The sequence below is a fragment of the Myotis lucifugus genome, unplaced genomic scaffold (genome assembly GCF_000147115.1).
Source record: "Myotis lucifugus unplaced genomic scaffold, Myoluc2.0 scaffold_511, whole genome shotgun sequence".
Taxonomy (NCBI): domain Eukaryota; kingdom Metazoa; phylum Chordata; class Mammalia; order Chiroptera; family Vespertilionidae; genus Myotis; species Myotis lucifugus.
In genome coordinates this window covers 100,355-110,926 of record NW_005871559.1, presented here as the reverse complement: position 1 = coordinate 110,926, position 10,572 = coordinate 100,355, and the positions used below count along the sequence as shown (strand labels likewise).

The 10,572-nt window shown below is 52.0% G+C and overlaps 1 protein-coding gene across 1 annotated transcript; it reads right to left on the bottom strand.

The window, feature by feature from the left end:
* Positions 1–772: 772 nt before the first annotated feature.
* On the bottom strand, positions 773–2,007 carry HCAR1 (hydroxycarboxylic acid receptor 1). Its single transcript, XM_023745056.1, has one exon. The coding sequence runs from the start codon at positions 2,002–2,004 to the stop codon at positions 985–987; it is 1,020 nt and encodes a 339-aa protein (XP_023600824.1). The 5' UTR covers positions 2,005–2,007; the 3' UTR covers positions 773–984.
* Between the last annotated feature and the right edge of the window lie 8,565 nt (positions 2,008–10,572).

The following is a 10,572-nucleotide window of genomic DNA, read 5'->3' as shown; positions in this document are numbered from 1 at the left end:
AACTGTACTGAAAGGGTAAGGGTCATTAACCTCGTCTGCCTCCCCCCCTCCCCACCCCCCACCCCCAAAATAAACCTTGCTGTCCTATTGGAGTTGACTAACGACCTTCCAGGTAAAAGGGACATAGCACAGAATGTGAATTCAGTAAAGGCCGGAGGACAAACGAATAATTTCAACTCGTCCTCACACAACAAGCAGGCAGAGGCAGTCACAGGGCACTTGGCACCCCCCAGAGCCAGTGGGATTTTCTTCAAGCACTCAGCTCCCCCCGGAAAAACCAGGGCAGGTACACATACCCCACAGCAAGTCCTTTGAAATGCAAAGGCTGCAGAAAACATGGGGGGCTCCCAGGAGGTCAGAGCAGATGGTTTTGCTGTCCTTCTTCTTGGGCTACTGAGAAGTCCAGAAATGAACAGAGGGTCCCTCCCTCCCCCCCACCCTCCCCCTTCCTCCTCCCTCCCGTGAAGACGAAAATCATCCGAATCAAGACATTCCAATCTGCAGAGCCTCACTGGGCCCGACAGAAAGGTACTGACTTAGTCCTGTTTTTCTCTTTTCCAAGACAAGTATGGGTTTTAGGGCAAAGGATAGGAAATACTGATAAGTCATCAAGTTCACTGACTCCCCGGGGGAGAGAGAGAACAGGACAGGTTCAAACACTTGTGCCTACTTCCTCGGCCGGTTAAAATTACACAGGAGCCAAGCCCTTCCTAACCTCCCAGCCCCCCGCCCCCCACACACACACCCTCCACCCAGCACACACAGGCCCCTGATACACACACAATGTCCTGTCACTGTAATCAACCCACTCACTTCTCAGCCGGACCTTCCCAAAACGCACAGTGGCCTGAACTTTGTCTCCAGCAGAGTGAGGGGGATACGGCCCTTCCAAAGCCCCCTACTCCTTAGCAGGGAGTCCTTCTGAGTCGCCACCCTGTCCTTTTTTGTTCGTCTGTCTGTCTGTCCGTCTGTCTGAGCGCCGGTTCAGGGCAGGCAAGGTTGGCTCTGCACGTTGTTGGCCACGCCGCCGGGGGTGCAGCTCTGGCCGCAGAGATTGGAAATGGGCATCTCCTCCCGCCTCTGCGCCGTGGGGCGCCCCGCACGCTTGGGCCTCAGGCTGCGCACCTTGAGCTTCGCGTAGATCTTGGGGAACGAGGGGCTGGAGAAGTAATACACCAGGGGGTCCAGCGTGCTGTTCATGTAGGTGAGGCTGAGGGTCACGTGGAGGGCCGCGTGGACCGAGGGGTCGCAGACGCTGGAGGGCACGGTGCAGAGGAAGTAGAGCCGCGCCGACGCGCTGGGCAGGTAGCAGATGATGAACACGGCGGCCACCACGGCGATGAAGCGCGTGGCCTTCCGCATGCGCGCCTGCCGGGCCAGCTGCTGCCGCCGCCGCAGGCTCCAGACGACCCGGGCCGAGCAGAACAGGATGACGCCCAGCGGCAGGAAGAACTCCAGCTGGAACATGATGTCGTGCCAGCCGTTGGCCGACTCCATGATGAAGCTCTCGCAGGACACGGCGCCGCCCTGCGCGCACAGGTGGTCCTCCAGCAGCAGGTACAGCGTGCCCAGGATGACCACGGCCCAGAGCGCGCAGGCCACGCCGGCCGCCGTGCGGTTGGAGATGGCGTTGACCACGTGGTGCGGGTGCACCACCTTGAAGTAGCGGTCCACGGCCACCACGGTGAGGAAGACGATGCTGCCGGCCCGGTTCATGGCCAGCATGAAGAGCACCAGCCGGCAGGGCGCGTCCCCGAAGGCCCAGCGCCGGTCCCGGCGGTAGTAGTCGGTCCGAAAGGGCAGGCAGACCATGAGGAGGAAGTCGGCCACCGCCAGGTTGAACAGGTAGATGGTGCTGGGCTTCCAGGTCTTCATGCAGAAGCAGAAGCCGCACAGGGCCATGCCGTTGCCCAGGGCGCCCAGCACGAAAAACAGGACCAGCAGCGGCGGCATCACCTGCGAGATGGGGTCCCCCTGGATGAGGCAGCACGACCCGTTGTCCATGGCGGACGGTCGGCCGGCCGGCCGGCGGGCGGGCGGGCGGGCGGGAGGGCGAGTGAGTGCTCCAGAGGCCCCCGGGGCTCCTGCAAAGACGCAGATGCTTATCTGAAAGCCGCCACTCCCCTGCTGCCGTTTTCCTAACTTCCTCAACCCCGGGATGCAGATGCCCACCGAGCGCACAGGTGGGTGGTGGACGCAGCCGCTGCACAAACGGACCGACGGAGAACCGCACCTTCAGCCGGGAAACCGGAGCCTCAGGGGTGTCCCGACTCCAGAGCGCGGGTCACGAGCTGCCCGTCTCCCCGAGAACCCGAGCGCGTGGCCCCGCAAGGCTTTGGGACGTGGCCATGGGTGGGAAGCGGCGGGCAGGCCCCGCGCGGTTCATGCTGGAGAGGAATCGGGAGACGCGCTTTCCTTGCAAGCCTCGCTCTGCTCTTGCTCCGCGCGGGCGCTGCGCCGGAGCGCGCAAAGCTGGCTGCCCGGGAGGCACCAAAAGAGCTTGTTTGTCCTCCCTCCCTCCCTCCGGAGGAGGAATACAAACATTTCCCGGAGGGAGCCCTCCCGTCCGCCCGGGGCCTCCGCTCTGCTCCCCTCCCTAACCTTTGCCTGACTGCCCCCGTCCTCTCCCTCATCCCAGGGGGCCCTCGGGGGCGCTGCCCAAAACCAGAGAGGCGAACCCAGGGAGGCGCAGGGCCATTTCCTGTGCCCACGCCCGAAAACGTCGCCCGCAAAACCCAGCAGGGTCGGCAGAGGAAAGATGCGGTCAAAGCCACACTTGTGGGCCGTTAAAAAGTGTTTTCTTTGAAGTGCGTGGGCCTTCCCTCCCCTCCACTCGCCACCTCCTACCCTTTGCCTCCCTCCCTGGACACAAGTGACCCGGTTGCACAACCAGCAAGACCGTGACATGAGCCCAAGCCACTTCTCGGAGGTCTGTCTCCATGGCACAGCCTGCGTGGGAGCCCGGCCTCCCTCTGCTGTTTGCAGAAGAGGATTTGGCTCCGAGCTTCCCGCTGGCTGCCCCGCAGAACCAACTCCGGGATATATATATGTTTTTTATTTGGCGGGGGCGCCTGAGGGCTGGGGCAGTTGGTCAAGAGAGGTCTACCTCTAAAATACCAGTGGGTAAAATTAGACGGCGCTGCAGCCGGAGTCTTTGCTAAAATTTCCGTCCCTTTGGTCTTCTATCTGCCCTGTGCCTTGGGCTCCCAGAGTAGGGAAGGGGTGAGGAGAGGGAGCCAGCGAGGGAATGCCTGCCGTGTGCCAGAGGCAGATAGAATTCTTCCCCCTGAAGCCCAGACTCCCCATCAGCGCGGCAGCCTTCTCTACACCGCGGCCTCGCTTGGACCCCTGCCACCTCCCAGCTGCCTAAACGGCTGCATTTCCCAACTGGTTTCCTCTCCTCTGGTCCGTTCCCTGTAATTCCTCCCCCACTCGCGCGGCACTGGGATTTTTCTAAAGTACAGATGTTATCATAACCCTTTCCACGCCCCCCCCTCCTCCCTCTCCCCCAAAAGCCAGCATGAGCTCCCTTCCATCTGCTAGGTGACAGCTACATGGCCTTGTGGGCCATAGCTGGTTCGAAAACCAGTTTGATGTGGCCCACATGTTTTAAAAACCTGGGCTGTCCTATGAGAACCTGCATTTCCAGCCTCTCTTGGGAAACGGTGAGATCTGGCTACACGGGGCCAACAAGCCCACAGAGTAACAAAGAGCTGCAGCTGAGAGAGCTGCCCCCTTTAGACAGGCCCTTTTGCCACAGTCCCCACCACTCCCTATTACCTCGTCAACGTCATTCATTCACAGACCTGGTCTCTGTGGGATTTTGCCCTTGGTTAAAGGTCACACCAGGCCCTTCAGAGGTGGTACCTTTCCAATATCTTTCTCCTGCCCCTTTCCTGCTCGCTTTGGTTGCCTCGTCACTTCTACTAAATCAGTGTGTCCATCAAACATCTACAGTTAGCTCTCCCACTGATCCAGGCGGGCGTGGAGACCAGGTCTGTGGTCTTGGCGGAAGGGGCGTAGACGAAGGATCCGGGTGCCTCCGTCCTGCTTTTCATGGGAGCTCCCAGCAGCCTCTTTCACTCTGGGGCTTGGTGATTCTGTGAGAGGGTGTTGACTAATGGGGTGACTGTTACAGGCTGTAACACCCCAAGAGGAGGCCAGGTGGGTAACTCGGAATGCCTTAATAGGGTCAGCAAATGGAAACTCTTCTTTTTTTAAAAAAAAATATGTTTTTATTTATTTCAGGGAGGAAGAGACAGAGAAGAGAGAAAGATCAATGGCACACTGGGGATCGATGGAGCCCGCAGCCCAGGCATGTGCCCCGATGGGAATCAAACCCTTCAGTCCACAGGCCGACACTCTATCCACTGCTCCACACTGGCCAGGGCTGGAAACTCTTTTTTAAAATATATATTTTTTTATTGATTTTTTAAAATATATATTTTATTGATTTTTTACAGAGAAGAAGGGAGAGAGATAGAGAGTTAGAAACATCGATGAGAGAGAAACATCGATCAGCTACCTCCTGCACATCTCCCACTGGGGATGTGCCCGCAACCAAGGTACATGCCCTTGACCGGAATTGAACCTGGGAACCTTGAGTCCGCAGGCCGACGCTCTATCCACTGAGCCAAACCGGTTTCGGCTTTTATTGATTTTTTATAGAGAGGAAGGGAGAGAGGGATAGAGAGTTAGAAACATCAATGAGAGAAAAACATTGATCAGCTGCCTTCTGCACACCCCCCACTGGGGATGTGCCCACAACCAAGGTACATGCCCTTGCCCGGAATCGAACCTGGGACCCTTCAGTCCGCAGGTCAACGCTCTATCCACTGAGCAAAACCGGCCAGGGCTGGAAACTCCTCTTGAGTCTCTGTTAGCAGAAGCTGTTGAGATTCTCGGAAACACCAATGCTTCCCCTTTCCTGTGGAACGCCTGCTTTTCCCCCTCATCCTTTCCTGCTGGTTCAGTCACCTTCCCTTTCTCTTTGACCGTAGAATTAGCTTGAAGGCAGAGGATTAAGGAAGGAAAGGTTGGTTTCTGTTTCTCTGAAAGTCTATTGTTGATAACGTCTGGAAATCTTTTTTTGCTTAGAATCTGAAACTGCTTTTTAAAATAGTCTTTAAAAATTTATACCAGGTTTTATTACTGATCTTATTTTGACTTCTAGGTATTAATGATGTTACCTGATGCAAAAATAAAGGCTTTATTGATTTATTGAAGCTAATATAATATTTGATACCAACTACACTTAAATCTTAAAAATTAAATGAAATTTGAAAAATAAAGGTAAATAAAAATGGTTATTTAGTGGAACTCCGAGGTGTTTTTTGATTTTTTTTTTTTTTAAGAGAGAGGAAGGGAGAGGGAGAGAGAGATAGAAACATCGATGAGAGAGAAACATCATCTATCGGCTGCCTCCTGCACGTCCATAGGGGATCAAGACCACAATCTGTGCATGACCCCTGACCAGGAATCGAACCGGTGGCCTCTTGGTTCCTGGGTCAATGCTCAAATGCTCCATGGCTCTACCACTGAGCAACACCAGCCAGGGCTCTTTCATTTTTATTTTATTTATTTATTTTTAAATATATTTTTATTGATTTCAGAGAGGAAGGGAGAGGGACAGAGAGATAGAAACATCAATGATGAAAGCGAATCATTGATTGGCTGCCTCCTGCACGCCCCCCACTGGGGATCAAGCCTACAACCTGGGCATATGCCCTAACCAGGAATCAAACTGTGACCTTCTGGTTCATAGGTCAACACTCAACCACTGAGCAACACCAGCCAGGGCTCTTTTATTTTAATTTTTAATTTTTATTTTGAGAGGACATTTATTAAAGCTGGGGACAGTGAAACAAGACAGAGCCTAGGATAGAAGAAGCAGCAGGAGAGGGGCTAGGTGGGGAAAGGAGCCCAGGCTGCTGGCTGCTTTGGTCTTTTTTAAAAAATATATTTTATTGATTTTTTTACAGAGAGGAAGGGAGAGGGATAGAGAGTTAGAAACATCGATTAGCTGCCTCCTGAACACCCCCCACTGGGGATGTGCCCGCAACCAAGGCACATGCCCTTGGCCGGAATCGAACCTGGGACCCTTGAGTCCGCAGGCCGACGCCCTATCCACTGAGCCAAACCGGCCAGGGCTGCTTTGGTTTATTAAGAAGTCAGAGAAAAGGGGCCTTGAGGACAGGTTCACGGGTTGGCCCGGGATGAGCTGCCACTGCCCACTGCTCCCTGGGTGCAGGTCTCGGGGGTCCCTTGGAATGTAGGAGGTGCACGCCTGTGGGGGGAGCAGAGGAGAAAGGTCGAGGCGCCGAGTTACCTGGGAGGGTGAGCCTGCCCCAGTAGACCTGCCTGCCATGGTGGGAATGTTCTGGAATAGACGTGCAGCTTTTGAGCACTTGGAATGGGGCTAGTCGTGGGAGCTGAATTTTCAACGTGATTTCATTTTAGTTAATTTAACATTTAAAAGCCACACATGGTTTGTGGCCAACATAAAGGAAGCCCCTGACGCCACTTCCTCTGCCCCAAGCCTTCTGGGATCTCCCTCTCTGGTCTGGGTCAGGCCCTCCCCTCTGTGCGTTCCTGCCACCCCATGTTGTAAAGGCTTACTCCTGCGTCCTCCTCCAGCCCCCCACCCACCTGTCTCTGGGAAGACCAGCATGGGGTCTGATTTAGCTTTGCGTGCCCAGAGCACAGCCCAGCGCCTGGCCTCGAGGGGACGCTCGGTAAGTATGTGTTGAGTAAATGAATAGTGAGCTCTAGTAGATGATTCCAGACCTCAGCAGCTGACTTCTTCTCCTGGCTGCGAGGAGACACCAGCCAACAGGATGGGCAGATCGCAAGAATGGGAGACACACCTGCCAGGCTGATCTGGCGTGATCATGGGCCCTGCCGTGCCACCTGCTCCGATGCCCTGTAAGATAATGTCACTTTCCATGTGACGGGGGCAGGAAGTGGATTTTCCTGCGGGGGTGCCCAGCAGGTGTAGGAGGAGGAACTGTGTGTGGTCACGATTGGAGAGACACACCCCTCCTGTGGGTTTCTCCTTTCTTCTCACGCTGCTGCCCCACGCGGAACACTTCCGATGCCGGATGTGGGGATGTCCTCCCACCCCAAGCCATTCCCTGCGACACCATGTGGGTGTCCTCCAGGTCAATTCCGGCATGAACTGGAGTTAGCCACAGGTGAAAGGCCCAATCCCACCATACTGCCCCCCACTTCCGATGCCAATCACGAACGAGTCCCAGGTCACCCGCAACTTCTGTCCCTCTTGGCTACCATTCGAGGTCCCCGTGACCTCCCTCTGCAGATTCCGCCATATGTTAGAACAGCTCACAGATCTCAGGCAAACCCTCCCTTATGTCTGTCAGTTTGTTCTATAATGAAGGATGTGATGAAGCGTACAGATGAGCGCTGGATGAAGAGGTGTGTTGGGTGAGTTCTGGAAGGGTCCCAAGCACAGGACTTCTGTCCCCATGGAGTTGGGGTGTGTCACCCTCCCAGCACCTCCGTATGTGCACCAACCCAGAACCTCTCTGAACCCCCTACTTTGGGGACTTTTACAGAGGCCTCATCGCATAGGTGTGACCCACCACTAACTCCATTTCCAGGCCTTCTCCCCTGGGGGGTGGGGCTGAAAATTCCAAGCTTCTGATCTTGGCTTGGTCTTTGTGGTGACCAGTCCTCATCCAGGAGCCCACCAAGGATCACCTCATTAGGACAAAAGATGCTCCAGGAAATTCCTAGGGTCTTAAGAGCTCTGTATCTGCCCTGGCCGGGGTGGCTCAGTGGGTTGAGAATTGTCCCATGCACTGAGAGGTCGCTGGTTCAATTCCCGGTCAGGGCACATGCCTGGGTTGTAGGCTCCATTCCCAGTAGGGAGTGTGCAGGAGGCAGCTTCTCATTGATGTTTTTCTCTCTCCCTTCCTCTCTCTCTCTCTCTCACATGAATAAAAATGTGTTTTTTAAAAAAGAGCTCTTGACGAAACCGGTTTGGCTCAGTGGATAGAGCGTCAGCCTGCGAACTGAAGGGTCCCGGGTTCGATTCCGGTCAAGGGCATGTACCTGGGTTGCGGGCACATCCCTAGTGGGAGATGTGCAGGAGGCAGCTGGTTGATGTTTCTAACTCTCTATCTCTCTCCCTTCCTCTCTGTAAAAAATCAATAAAATATATTTTTTAAAAAAGAGCTCTAGGGGGGTGGGTGGGAAGAGATCAACCAAACAACTTATATGCATGGACACAGACAATAGGGTGGTGGGGGTCTGGGGTGGAGAATGGGGACGGGCTGTAAGGGATTAATACGGGCTATAAGGGATTAATAGGAGGAAAAAAGGGGACATATGCAATACTTGCAACAATAAAGATTTTTTAAAATAATTATATATATATATATATATATATATATATATATATATATATGGCAACCAAATGAATCCATAACAACCAGAAAGAGGCAAAAAAAAAAAGTTCTGTATCAGGAATCAGGAAAATACATGTATTTATTATTTCACTGGTAGAAACCCAGGGTCTTTGCTTTCTAAAATGCCCCTGCCAGGGGCCTGAGTATGTGACTGTATTAGCTTGCTGTGGCTGCTGTAGCAAGTTACCACAAGCTCGGAGACTTGAAGCAACAGTTTCTTTTCTGTTTTAGAAACCAGAGGTCGGATGTGTGAAAGTGTCAGCAGGGCTGTGCTCCCTCCAGGGGCTCTAAGGAAGCGCTCATTCCTGCCCTTTCCAACTTGTGGTGGCTGCCGGCATTCCTTGGCTTGTGGCTGCACCACTCCAGTCTTTGCCTCTGTGGTCACATGGCCTTCTCTCTGTATGCCTCTTAAAAGAACACTTTTCATTGAATTTAGCACCCAGATAATCCAGACTGATCTCATCTCAGGATGATGGATTTAATTACATCTAAGTACAAAACTCTTTTTCCAAACAAAGTCATGTTCACAGTTTTGGGGGGGATAAGGACGTGGACATACCTTCTGGTGCAACAGCAACCACTCAACCCACCATGGCAACCTTTTCACGGTCAGTGTTTGAGTCCTACCCAACTATTTAAAAACGCTTTCTCCAGGAGGGAGCAAGAACTACTGACTGAATTTAAGGTCTAAATAATTTGCCATATTTTTTTTGCTTGTTTCTGCTCAGTAGAGCTGCAGTCCAGGAAAAACTGGGGCCCAAACGTGAAGGGAGGGACGGGAGTTGCTTCACAGCGTGGAGGGGGATCGCCCTGACCTGACACGAACTGTGACGGGAAACTCTCGCTATTTCAAAATGAGTCTTGAAAATTGCAAACGATAGGTTTTTTTCCTCCATATAAAATGCAAGAAAAATTAAAAAGAGGGGAAAAAAAGAAGGGGGACTGTAGATTTAAAGAGGTTTAAGAGCTATATTAACCAATTGTTTGTACTCTGACTCAAACAACTCCATTTGACATTTGGGGAATCCCAGCACTGATGGCTAAGTAGGAACAGTAAGGAATTATTGCTAATTATTGTAAGTGTGTAATGGCATTTTGGCGATGCTTAAGGAAAGAGCCCTTATCTTTTAGAAATACATGCTGAAATATGTGTAGATGAAATTGTATGATATTTGGTATGTGATTCAAAGGAGTCCAATAGGAGAGAAGGGCAGAAATACAAAAAGAGAGGTTATGAGGGTTTTTTTTGGTGTTTTTTAAAAAATATGTTTTTATTGATTTCAGAGAGAGGAAGGGAGGGTAGAGAGAACTAGAAACATCAATGATGAGAGAATCGGCTGCCTCCTGCACGCCCCTACTGGGGATTGAGCTGGCAACATGGGCATGTGCCCTGACCTGGAATGGAACCAGCAACTTCCTGGTACATGGGATGATGCTCAACCAACTGAGCCACCCCAGGCGAGAGGCTATGAGTTTTTTTATTGTGGTGGCTGGATTATGGGAACAAGGACATTCATTGCTCTACCCTCTTTACTTGTATATATTGCCCATAATAAAAAATTTTTTAAAATTAAAAGTCACTTAAATCTTTACCAGTGGAGAATGAGATAAATAAATTACTATCTACTTATTATAAAAAATAATAGCATTCAGCCCTGGCCGGTTTGGCTCAGTGGATAGAGCGTCGGCCTGCAGACTGAAGGGTCCTGGGTTCGATTCCAGTCAAGGGCACATGTCCAGGTTACGGGCTTGATCCCCAGTAGGGGGCATGCAGGAGACAGCTGATCAATGATTCTCTCTCATCTTTGATGTTTCTATCTTTTTCTCCCTCTCCCTTCCTCTCTAAAATCAACAAAAATATATATTTTTTTAAAAAGAATAATAGCGTTCACTTGCATAATCCTCCATGTGGACTGGGCCCTGTTCTAAGCATCTCATCTATCTATACAGAATGAGACTGAGTTCTAAGTACTGACCCAGAAAGATGTCTAAGATATCTTGTTAAGTGAAAACACACACACACACACACACACACACACACATGCGCGCGCGTGCTCATTTTTGGAAGTTAAAAAATACTATATATGCCCTCACGCAGTGCTGGTGGAGATGTAAACTGGTTCAGCTGCTATGGAAAACAGTT